This window comes from Panthera onca, chromosome F1 (genome assembly GCF_046562875.1).
Source record: "Panthera onca isolate mPanOnc1 chromosome F1, mPanOnc1 haplotype 2, whole genome shotgun sequence".
NCBI lineage: Eukaryota > Metazoa > Chordata > Mammalia > Carnivora > Felidae > Panthera > Panthera onca.
In genome coordinates, this window is record NC_138355.1 from 39,966,713 (window position 1) to 39,980,283 (window position 13,571).

Here is a 13,571-nt window from a genome sequence, read left to right on the forward strand (position 1 = left end):
TCTTTCAAATTTTCCACCCTGCTCTACTTCCATTTGTCTCCCTGTCCCTGTAGTATAAAGTAGCTTCATCTGTCACCTGTAGGGCGGCAACTTTTTAACTAATCTTCCAGCTCCCGGCACCATTTCTCTAATCTGTTTCTCCATCGGTCTGTAAGACAAGCGAGAAGGGAAGAAAGAAAAGAAAAACCTCTGTTTTTAAATCCTTCTTGTGTTTCCCATTGAGGGTGAAAATGCTTGTCAAGATTTACTAGACCTGGGTGATCCAGAGTACAAGCTCTGAGAGGGAGGAATCTTTGTTTTGTGCCCTCACATATCCCTAGTGTCTAGGACAGCTCCCTGCACAGAGTAGGTGCTCAGCAAGTATCTGCTGTAGAAGGTGTAGACACCTTCAGTTTCCGGGGAGGTGCCTGGCTGATAGTAGCAACTCAATAAATATGTTGAATGAATGAATACATAAAAGGTGGTTATTTTCTTTCTCTTTCCTTCCTCCTGATTCTCTTACCTGTGTTACACTTCTCTGCTCCAGGGACCAGTAGGTGAACCTGGGTGGTTGTACAACAATCACAGCCGTTTCTTGCTGCTTCGCACTCCGGTCTCAAGGGGACTTGCTAAGCTATTGAGTGGTATGCTGCCATGAGAGAAGATGGTGTCCTGATGTGATACAGGAAGGGTTTTGGTTTTGTTTGTTTTTTTTTCCCCTAAGAAATTCAGAAATTCTTTTCTAAACACTTAATTGTGCTATAAGCTGTCTTTATAGAAGAGACTTCGTTAGGAAAAAAATCATAAGGAACTTCTTTTACGAAAGAACATGACTAGGACTTAAAGCTTTACAAAGGACAGCAGTAGATACTGGAATTTTAAGAAAATGATTCATTTCTTTCTAGTGAGTAATACGGTAAATCAGGACATCACAACAATATATTTCACTGTCTCAAGTCTTCAGCTTAATTGGGGTAGAAGAGGAAATATAGCTCCTGGTCTGTATTCCAGAAATGAACCTCTGGATAGCATTGCATCAAAGAATTTTACAAGTAAATAATTAATTGGTTTAGAGCAAGCTGACAAATATAATTAAGCAATTTATAGTTGAAATATTCAGTATTTCTCTAATTAGTGACAAAGGAATACCTGAGGCTGTGGTCAGATGAAATACTTCCCAGATGAGTTTTAGGATAAAAGGAAATCTAGGATTTTTTTCATCATATATTTCTTTATCATCAGTAATCAGAATTTTAAAGGAAAATAGGCTCTCAGATTTCAGTTTATCGAGTTGTGATTTATATGCTGCATATTTTCTTTATCAGACCAGTAGATGCTCCATTTTGCACTATGCCTTATTAATACTGTTTATTTCACTCTTTGAATGTCAAGAGACATATTTGGTGATGGAGACTTAGTGTAGAGAAGATGAGAGACTAATCTCAAAGATATAAACAAGAGCTGTGTTTATTGCAGCTTGTCACTAGAAATATTGTTAAAATGCGTTTTAAGATTTTATAGCCCATTTTTGCAACATATAGTTTATTCATTGAACTATTTATAATTTCTTATATTTAGAATTACCTCTTAGAAAGTCAGTTTGAGGTAGAAGAAAATATAAGTGCATATCTTTAACATTATATTTGTAAAAACCTTTATTTTGCTAAAATATCAATAAAACACAATATAACCCAATGTAATAAATCTCTTGGTGGGGGGGGGGGGTCTTAGAACTCTGTTATCTGCCAGGAGATTTTCATACCATGCCACACTGGCTAAGAAGTAAGTCAAGATTAAAAAAGAAAAGTCAGTATTTACTTGGGAATTATTTTTTAGCGAAATATGGATGACTAATTTAAATGGAGATCTATTTTGTGCCAAGAGTTTGATACAATTCCAAATAATTAGTGAAGTCTATATCTTCTTTTTTCCCCCAGTTTTATTGAGATATGATTAACATACATCACTGTGTAAGTGTAAGGTACACAGCATTATGGTTTGATTTACATATACTATGTAATGATTACCACACTAAGTTTAGTTAAGATCTGTCATCTCGAATAGATACAATAGAAAGAAAAAAAATTTTTCCTTTACAATGAGAATTCTTAAGATTTACTCTCACAACAACTTTTCTGTATATCGGTCAGCAGTATTATCTGTAGTCATCATGTTGTGCATTCCATCCTGGTACTTACTTGTGTCGTAACTAGAAGTTTGTACCTTTGACCTCCTTCCTTCAGTTTCCCCTGTGCCCACTCTCTGTCTCTGGAAACCACAAAGCTCTTTCTTTTTTTTTTTTTTTTTTTTTTTAACGTTTTTTATTTATTTTTGGGACAGAGAGAGACAGAGCATGAACGGGGGAGGGGCAGAGAGAGAGGGAGACACAGAATCGGAAACAGGCTCCAGGCTCCGAGCCATCAGCCCAGAGCCTGACGCGGGGCTCGAACTCACAGACCGCGAGATCGTGACCTGGCTGAAGTCGGACGCTTAACCGACTGCGCCACCCAGGCGCCCCAACAAAGCTCTTTCTTTATGAAAGAGAGAGAGAGAGAGAGAGAAGAGACAGAGAGAGACAGAGAGAGTGAGTGTGTGTGTGTGTGTTTTAGATTCCACATATAAGTGAGATCATACAGCATTTCCCTTTCTCTGTCTTGCTTATTTTACTTAGCGTAATGCCCTCAGGGTTCATTCATCCTGTTGTTGCAAATGGCAGGATTTTCTTGTTTTTCCTAGCTGAGTAATATTCCATTGTGTGTGTGTGTGTGTGTGTGTGTGTGTGTGTGTGTGTGTGTATAGTGTGAGTGTGTGTGTATGTATCTCATTCTCGTTCATCCATCGATGGTCACTTATTTGGTTTCCATGTCTTGGGTATTATTGTAAATAATGCTGCTGTGAACATAGTGCTGCAGATATATTTTTGAGTTAGTGTCCTCATTTCCCATGGATACATTCCCAGAAGTGGAATTGCTGGATCATATGGCAGTTCCATTTGTAATTTTTTAAGGATCCTCCATACTGCTGTTTTCTGTAGTGTTTGTACCAGTTTACAGCCCCACCAACACCGTACAAGGGCTCTAGGGCAGCATGCTATCTTTTGTCTTTTGATGATGGCCATTCAAACAGGTATGAGGTGATATCTCATTGTGATTTTGATTTGCATTTCTCTAATGACTAGTGTTGTTGAGCATCTTTTCATGTACCTGTTGGCCATTCGTGTATCTTCTTTGGAAAAATGTCTATTTTGATCTTTGCCCATTTTTTAATTGAATGATTATGATTGCTGTTTGTTGCTGAGATGTATTGATTCTTTCTATATTTTGGATATTAGTCCCTTATCAGATATATGGTTTGCAGATATTTTTTTCCCATTCCATAGGTTGCCTTCTCAGTTTCTCAGTTGTTTCTTCTGACAATTTTAGTTTCACCTGGTCACATTTGTTCATTTTGTTGTTGTTGTTGCTTATGCTTTAGGTGTCCTTTCTGAAAAATTACTGCCAAGATCCATGTCAAGGGGATTTTTTCCTGTTTGCTTCTAGGAGTTTCATGGTTTCAGGTTGTATATTTAAGTCTTTAGTTCACCTCAAGGTAATTTTTGTGAGTGGTGTAAGCTAGGGGTCTAGTTTCATTCTTTTACATGTGAATATCCAGTCTTCCCAGCACCAGTTATTGAAGAGACTGTTTTTTCTCCACTGAGTATTCTCAGCTCCCTTGTCAAATGTTTTGACTATACATGCTTGGGTTTATTTCTGAGCTCTTGATTCGGTTTCATTGATCTGTTTTGATGCCAGTACCATACTGTTTTGATTACTGTAGCTTTATAGTATAGCTTGAAATCAAGAAGTGTTATGCCTAACACTTTGTTCTTCTTTCTTAGGATTGCTTTGGCTTTGGCTTTTTGGGGTCTTTTGTGGTTCTGTATAAGTTTTAGAACTGTTTTTTGTTGTTTGTTTTTGTACATTGTAAAAAAATGCCATTGGAATCCTAATAGGAATTGCCTTGATCTCTGGATGGCTTTTGGTAGTATTGACATTTTAACAATTTAAAATTCTTCCAGCCGTGAACACAGGATACTTTTCCATTGATTTGAGTCTTTTTTGATTTTGATTTCTTTCATCAATGTCTTATAGTTTTCAGATTAGAAGATTCCTTGGTTAAGTTTCACCTCCTTGGTTGAGTTTATTCCTAACTCTTTTATTGGTTTTGATGCATTTGTAAATAGTATCACTTCCTTTATTTCTTTTTCAGGTAAGTTTAATATATGGAAACACCACTGATTTTTGTACATTAATTTTGTTACCTGTAACTGTACTGAATTCTTTGATTAGAACTAACTGTTTTTTTGGGTTGAGTGTTTAGGATTTTCTGTATCTAAAATCATGTCATCTACAAAGAGATAACAGTTTTACTTCTTCCTTTCCAATTATTATACCTTTTATTTATTTATTTATTTATTATTTATTTATTTATTTATTTATTTATTTTTTCTTGCGTGATTGTTTGGCAAGGACTTCTATGATGTTGAATAGGAATGGTGAGAGTGGGCATCTTTGTCTCATTCCTAATCTAGGCTATCTTTTCTTATTCCTAATTTATTTACATAAATGCTGTCTTCTTGGTTATGCAACTTTGTGTCTTTTGCATTGATACTACTTATATGGCATTCCCTTTAAATTTGGTAGAAGCCTTAAGACTCTTTTCCTTAATACAGACATAAAGTTAATTTTATATGTTGATTTTAACTGTTTAGAAACTTGCTTTATATTATTCTTTTATTGCTAATTATCACAAAGTTAGCAACTTAAAACAACACAACCTTATAACCTCACAGTTTCTGTGGATCACACACCAGTTAGTGAGTTCTCTGCTCAACATCTTAGAAGACTGAAATCAAGGTACCAGCTGGGGCTATGATCTCATTTGAGGTTCAGGGTTCTCTTCCTTATTCACTGGTTGTTGGAAGAATTCAGTTCCTTGCAGTTATATGACTAAAGTCATTACTGTCTTTGTGGTTATCAACTGGGGGCCATCCTTGGGTCCTAGAGGTGTCCTGCTGTGCCTTGTCACTTGGCCCTTTCCATAGCTTGTCAGTTTGTTCCCTCAGACCAGCAGTAGAGTCTCTCTGGCTTTGAATCTCTGACTTTTTTGAAGGGCTTACCCAGTAGGCTGGCCCATCCACCGGGATAATCTCCTTTTTGATTACCTCAAATCAGCTGATTTAGAACCTTAATTACATCAGCAAAATCTTTCCTGCCATATAAGATAACATGATATAGGAAAGACAGTTCATCATATTCACAACCCAATCTGCATTCAAGGGAGGGAATTACATACCAGGACTTGGGAATTTTGGGGGGTGAAGTATGTCTTAGAATTCTGCATATTACAGGCTTTGATAAATTCGCTAAAATATTAACAGTGTTTTAGAAATAATTATTATCTCCAAATCTTAGAACTTATAAATCTTATTTACCTTCTTGGTGTGGTTGGTTTTTTTTACATTTGTAGACACATTTTTATTTGTACTTATCCAAATTTAGAGGCTATACTGGAAATAAAATCACTTTGAAATGTCTCTTACACTTTTGACCTTTGAGTCCCTAAAGCAATAAAGTCTTCCCAGTAGTACCATCTATCTTTAATCACTCAGATTTATAGTTTACCAGGACACCTACAGTTTCCATTTCAGCATCTGGCATAAAATGTATAGCCCAGGCCAGACAACTGTGAAAAGTGCCAGTGATTCCAAATACAGTCAGTTTCCCTCTAAGTCTATTGCATAAGATTGTCATCTCTGCTTTATCACCTTACAGTTATTTGGAAGTTTAAGGTTAAAAATCAGTGATACTATCTGAAAAAAATCCATGCAGAATTAAATATTATATACGTATAAGTGTGTGTGTGTATATATGTATATATATATACACGTAATTACCTACACATAATGCATGTAAACTATGTGTATATCTATATAGATTTATGTTTATATATGATATGTATGTATAGGTGTGTTATACAGAATTATTTATTAAAAAAATTTTTTTTTCAATATATGAAGTTTATTGTCAAATTGGTTTCCATACAACACCCAGTGCTCATCCCAAAAGGTGCCCTCCTCAATACCCATCCCCCACCCTCCCCTCCCTCCCACCCCCCATCAACCCTCAGTTTGTTCTCAGTTTTTAAGAGTCTCTTATGCTTTGGCTCTCTCCCACTCTAACCTCTTTTTTTTTTTTCCTTCCCCTCTCCCATGGGTTTCTGTTAAGTTTTTTTAATGTTTTATTTATTTTTGAGACAGAGACAGCATGAGCGGGGGAGGGGCAGAGAGAGAGGGAGACACAGAATCCAAAGCAGGCTCCAGGCTCCGAGCTGTCAGCACAGAGCTGGACGCGGAGCTTGAATCCTTGAACCTTGAGATCATGACCTGAGTTGAAGTTGGATGCTTAATCAGCCTTGCCACCCAGGTGCCCCCAGAATTATTTGTATAGAAGCAATGTTACTGACAAAATGTCACCTGGATTTTCTTTGATACTTAAGTAGTTAGATAGTGAAGTAGAAGAGAACTTAAGGACTTTAGTAAACTGAAAATTGTGTATCCTAATGACCATTATATAATTCTGTGAGCATAACTAAAAGGTTAGATATATAACTTTTGAATTGCATTTACTTGGGAGAATGAGAAGAAAATTTTCAAAGAACGCCTTGCTCTTTACATTTTAAGGTAATATCGATCTAAAGCTGCCTTTTAAGAATCCTGTAACATCACAAGCAGTCGTATTGGTAGCTATAGACAATTAAGTAGAGATTTCTACCAAGAGACTTTTACTGTCTCATTGTTCTGTTTCCCTTGTCCATTAAGAATATCGAGATATCTTTTCAACTATCTTACCATTGCTTGGTGAAACAGAACCAGAAAGAATTTATTCAAGAGGTGAATGTTTCCATTTATCTTTGTGACCTTGTATCTTCCAAAAGATTAATTTTCTGCTTTTTTGTCTCACTCTTTCTATCTATAGTAGACAAAACATCTTAAGTATTTCCAGATATCTTCTCTATTAGTTTTAGTAACATGGGAGCTTCTCTTAACGATTTTCCATGTGTCAGCAATGTAGGGATCATTCCTTGTTGTAATTCTGATGCATTCATATGTTCTTTTTTAATTTTTTTATTGTCCTAAATTTCTCTGATATCAATGTGCTAATGTTCAGAAGGCAGCCTCTTTGGGAGAAGAACATTATGACTTTATAGAGTTTATTTTTATTTTATTTTTTCTTTGTTTGCTAAATAATTTAAGGTTTTTCTTTTCCCAAGGCTCAGAAGAAATCTTTACCTGTTTCACATTTTCTACCCTAAGATTAAATGTATTTCAGCTTCCTTAATAACCCATACAGTTTTGATCTGGAGGAATGAATAGATTATGTTGATATTCTACTAAATTATAATCTAGCAACAACTAAATACTCTTAGCAGATTTTCCAACACTACACGAAAGGAAAAAGACAAGTGGAGCTTGCATGGGAAATATTTTATCAAAGTAGGTAAACTGAGATGCCGGTGATAAGTGTTTTCAGTGGTTTCGTGGCTGCCAGGCCCATTCCACTCCACACTTTCTATAGTGACTTCAGATTGTTGAGTTTTATTCAGAATGCCAAGAGTGAAAATATTCACGTGTTACAAACTGGTATTACATACCACATTCTAACTGAGACGTAACTATTCCACACATTTATATAATTCCCAAAAGTGTGGGTAGCGAGTATTTGTGCGGGTTAGTCTGTTGAGACCTCCTTATGCCTTCAGAAGATAGATGTTCTGCAGAAACATTAATATATAATACAAATCACACTTAGAGGCATCAGTTACGCTTTCAGAAGCACCCTGTCTTTTCTAACACCTAGTCTCTGTGCATTGAATTTCTTTGAAACAACCACCAAAAAATGTAGTCTTATAAAAATGCATTATAATTACAGAGATATGTTTGGGAACATAACATCCCTTCTGATGGTAAATGTTTGACCTATTTCAAGTTTATCTAACTACCTGTCATCTCCTGTGAAGATCATTTATAGTATTAACTGGACCTATGGGGCTCTCTGAGGTATTACTATTATTATTATTATTTGCTTCTTTTTTATTAATTGGAGACTTATAGGATAGGACATACCAGTAATGTGTTATTTTTAAGTGTGAAAATGTGCCAAGCAGGCCTTTATTTGTTTAAGTTTTATTTGTACCTGAGATTGTGGAACCCTAGATTATATATTTTTTAGAGGTGGTGGGGACTATATAGCTCATCTCCATACTCTCTGGGAACTGAGGCCTAGCAGTGTTAAATGGTTTGCTCAAGATAATACAGCCAGTCGCCGTCAAGGCTCAGAATCAGGTCTATATAAAAGGTGGTAACATAATGGATTATGTTAGTGGTACATTAAACATCTGACAACACTCCTAAGGAGGAGGTACGTCTGTCCTTATATTTAACATAAATTATTTACTTCCTCTTGTTCGATACTTGGAAGAGATGGAGCTGGTGCTAGTCAAACCTAGTTCTCTTATTCATTCTTTCTCATTATTTAATTATCATTTCTCCTGGTGTTCTGCAAGAATGCCTTGCATGCCAGGATCACATTTGCTGCTTTTTGTTTTTAACTACAGCATACATTGGTAAAGGATGCTGGGTGTAAGGTTCCCAGGACCAGCTATGTGATTGTGGGTCCCTTATAACAAAATTAAGAATTTCAAGATGGCAGCAACAGAGCATTAAACTAAATACACTGCCCTGCATGACTGCACAGGTCGCCCATGTCTGAAGTCAGCCCGGTGGTTCTAGATGTATTGTCTGAAACTTTCTTCTTTAATGAATAACATACCAAACTGTGGACTTATATATGATATGCCATGGATATTGATTTTTTTTTAAAAAAACAAGAACATAATTTTCTGGGTTTTTTTTCTTTATGCTTGAATTTATTGTTGTTCTTATCATTGAAGCTTTTCCCAAGATTTCTAGAGGAGGAATGCTAGGATTGCAAAATTTAGAAATAAGTAAAGTATATGTTCCATTTGGAGTGATAGTGTCTAGAGTACAGGAACCAAGTGATCCTATTGAGTCCAAAAAAATGGTCCTTAAATATTCAGTGTCCACTATATAATTGGATTTGGTTTGGGGCATTTAATTTGTAGGAGGATTTTGGATAATTAAAAAAAAAAAAAAGTGTGACTGTTTTGTCAACATCTTTGAATAGAAGCAGCTTGTCTTAGCTGTCCTCTTTTATATATATATATATATCATTTAAGTGGCAGTGTGAATATATTTTACCGGGAATGCTGAATTTCACCTAAGAGAAATGCTGGTAATCTTTTTACACATAAGTGAGAATATAATCTGATGTTTTATATGTACATTGGCTATTTTGGTACACGTTTCCTTAATTTGAATGATGTTCAGTGTTTACTTGAATGATGTTGATGGAGATAGTAGACAGATTTTTAAAATCACAAGTATTTGAAGCATTACATAGTGAAAAGACTAGCTTACTTAAAAAAAAAAAAAAGACTAAATAAAAATTAATTCCAAGTGACCAGGTATACCTGAGTGCCAGTTTCTGCCTCTTCATAAATTTTTAGATATGTTATTTTCAGATTAAAAAATGTTGCAATTCCATTTCATAATATAAATGTAGTAGAGTGCCATATTGTATAGTCTGCCTTTTCACATAAATGTTTATTGGTAAGTAACGTTGCATTATTGGTTGCATTATTTCTTGCTTTATTAAAAACTTACCATGTGGCAAATTGACGTGCATTTTTAATTTCTATATGTTGGCATTAGATTTTTTTTCTAATCTAGAGCTAAATATTTATATAGGGCTGTCTTTTTTAAAGAAAAGGAGGATTTTTGAACAGTAATGCTATTTGACTAAATAATTAACTTTTAAAAGATACGTATATATTAGAGTAAGTTTCAAGAGGAGATTGTTCTCTTGTTTTTTTTTTTTTTTAATACTTTGGCATTATGTAAGTTTCTGCTCTGTAGGGCTAATATACATTTTACCAGTAGTAAAAAAATTCAAATTTTCATTGCATTTTTTCTGTTCACCTTTTTTATAAGAGATAGCCAACAGTGCCACCATCAGAACAGACAGGTTTTTCTTATCATAAGTATTGGTTTTCTCAAAAAAAAAAAAGAAAGAAAACACCAAAAACCCCTACACTTAAGGAATGGTGGAAAACTGCATATGGTTAAACAGGCACATAAAACATATTGTGAAATCCCAATGACATAATGAAACTGCCTTTGATTTATTTTATGATCAAGTCAAATTCATAAAATTATTCTTCAGAAACCTGTTTCTACTTTGGATACTTATGTTTTGCTAGACCATTTGGTCTAGGCAGCATTATGTTGATGTCAATTTATTGTTTTCATCTTTAATTTGTTGTTCAAAGAGACAGTCTCAATATAAAAACATGAAAATGATCAGACCATCTTGGTCTGATAACATTTTACCTGGTGTACATTTTGAGGGCAGTTTTTTCATTCTGATTTTCCTATATATTTGATTCATTTTTTAAATAATGAGACTTTAAAAGTAAGCTGCCAAGTTAATAGTTATGATGATTTCAGAATCTATCTTAAAGCATAAATTTTTTCTTGCATGGTCTGATACTTACATGATGCAGTATATTTATTTTTGACTGAAAAGAAACCTGGTCCCCATCTTCCTGTTGACATCAAACAGTCTTCTGATATGCTAATCCAGCATCAGGGAGAGCACATAGACAAGCTTTATTTGGACTCATTCCAAATCTGAAAGAAAATTATATGTATTGAACTGATTTTGCAGCATTGCCCCCTTAGAATGAAAAGTGATGTTGACACAGCCTGCAATTAAAAATACTTAATATTGAGACATGATATGGGAGGTTTTCAACATTTTAGTAATACCCCGATTTGCTTTTCAATTACCTGGTCATCTAATTGTTATTGGCTTTTTGCTACTGATGTTAATAGCCATTGAAATTACTAAGTTCATTTCCTTAGCATGTGTTATAATAAACATTAACCTAAAGTTATTAGCTTTTCCTTAAAGATTTATCCTTTGACATATTGAGTGCATGTGAGACAGTAGATAATAATCTTTTGCTAAGTATGAAGTAGGAATATGAGCAGATCTCCCTGTATTGTTTTTCCTTCCAGCCTGCCCTCAACTGGTCACAAGGGTAAAAATTGACAAAGATACTTGTTTTAGAGTTAATCTGAATGATATATTCAATAACAAATCAGTTGAACTTCCAAAAATGTTTTCAGATAAAATGCACTACAGTACACATTTAAATACTGATATCTGTTAATACCTATATTAAAATTATCAGAAAATTCCATGAAGACTTGTTTAAATGTAGTAGTCATGTTGGTCATTTATAAATATTGTTAAGTAGGAAGCCAGTTGCATTTTTGTTTTAGAAATATAATTTTTATGTAATGAATCTTGGTGAATCTTAGGAAATGAAGAACTTTGTTTTTAAATGAGTATGTTATTAGTACATTCTTCTAGCAAGTGTAATATAAAAAAATGGGCATAAATATCTACCTCTGATTTTGCAGTTATTTTGGCTATTGCCCTCTTATGCATGATGGCCCACTCTTTCCCAACTAGTCTGTTGGTGCTCCATTTTTGCCCTGACCTTCCTATGATGTTTTTCTTCCATGAAGTTTAGTTTCATTCATTCAAAGTACAGGTTTGACTTGTAATGTGCAATAGTCATGAAATATTCATGAAAACTTTTTATATAAATCTCTTTTATTTAATTTTTAATAAATTAACTGATATTTCAAATCACCAAGGTGGTTCAATATTTAAAAGGAATTCTATAGTCAAACTTAATGTCAGGAGAAGAATTGTCTATTAATGAACATAATTACCTTCAGGTTTCTAGACTGTTTTGTTATGGGTTTTCTTAAAATGAAATTTGACATCGTCCTCTTAGGCTAGGAAATTATTTTATATAGATGTTAATTTTTTGAAATATTGGACATCATAAAGATGTAGCATTATATGGCCTGTGCTAACTTTAGGTATAATAGTGAGAAATTTAAGCTAATATGTCAGGTAAAATTCTCAGAATCATCTCACTGTGGGAAGTCATATGCTTTTTAGTTGGTAATAGGTAGATAAAAGTAGGTGTTTTTCTGACAAGGCATTTGGTGTGTCAGGATCTGGTCTTAAGATATTTTAATTCCTCTAATTCTTATTTTTAATTTTTTAAAAAGCATTTTAAGAAACAAAAGAGGCTAATTCCTGAAAGGACTGTTTGGAAGTACTTTGTTCAACTCTGCAGTGCATTGGAACATATGCATTCTCGACGCGTCATGCATAGAGGTAGGGTAAAATCACGAATGGCTTCTAATGTTGTTTAAACGATGCAGGTTATTAGGCAATTTAAGAATAAATGCCTTCCAATCATGGGCATAGCATCATGCTTTCTTGGCTAATTTTTTTTCCAAATTATTATTTACTAGAATGAAAAACCTCTAAAGCCCTATCTTGGTTTTAAATAAGAATGAGAATTAGTTATTTTTCTGCCTGCCTCTTCTGAGCATCTTACTGATGATGTTGGTAAATTAAAAAAAAAAAAAAAAAAAAAAAAAGATGTAGGAAAGCAGAATATGCATAAGGAAGATTCCCTTTTCAGATGAACAATGTATATTATGGCCAACTTCATTTTTTAATTTTCAGCATTAGCTCTTAATGTATTCTTGATTGTCAGTCTAATAGTTGGACAGAACATGTAAAGATTACAACACTTAGGGATTGTATCTCTGATTTGGGGTATGAGAAATTTCAGTGTAGTTTATTTAAGCAATTATGACTTCTAAGGTCATCTAGTTATGTTCAGATTAGAGTTATAATTTTATATTGTATGTAAATGTATTAACAAAGTAATGTTTAGTAAGATATTTAACATTGATATAAAATGGAAATAAATTTTGTGCTTTGAATTTCACAAAAGTTGATTTGAAAATGGAACACAAAATGCATTTTATTATTTTTTAATTTAATTTTTCTTTAACATTTATTTATTTTTGAGAGAAACAGAGACAGAGTGCAAGCTGGGGAGGGGCAGAGAGGGAGAGACACAGCATCTGAAGCAGGCTCCAGGCTTAGAGCTGTCAGCAGAGAGCCTGACGCAGAACTTGAACTCACGGACCATGAGATCATGACCCGAGCCAAAGTTGGCCGCTTAACCGACTGAGCCAACCAGGCGTCCCAAAAAAATGCATTTTAAATGAAAATTACTAGCTATCTTCATGGTGCTGCATTGATGATTATTTCTCTATCAGAGAACTCAGAAATAATAGGATATATCAGAAATATTAGGATATATCAAAATTATTGAAAATAAAGTAATTGGATCAAAATTCAAACTGACTTTCATTTTTAAGGTAGATTTTAAATTCTATTTTCTATATTTCTATATTCTATATATCTAATATATATATATATTCTATATATCTAAATATCTAAATATCATTATATTCTATATATCTAATATATACATATTCTATATATCTAATTTCTATATTCTAA

General features: G+C 34.0%; 1 protein-coding gene across 1 annotated transcript in view; it reads left to right on the top strand.

The window, feature by feature from the left end:
* The window catches only part of NEK7 (NIMA related kinase 7), a 157,606-nt gene that overhangs the window by 104,564 nt on the left and 39,471 nt on the right, over nt 1-13,571 (top strand). The window contains exon 6 of the mRNA XM_060644030.3: nt 12,254-12,362. Within this exon, the coding sequence (XP_060500013.1) occupies nt 12,254-12,362 (109 nt within the window). The remainder of the gene's footprint in view (nt 1-12,253; nt 12,363-13,571) is intronic.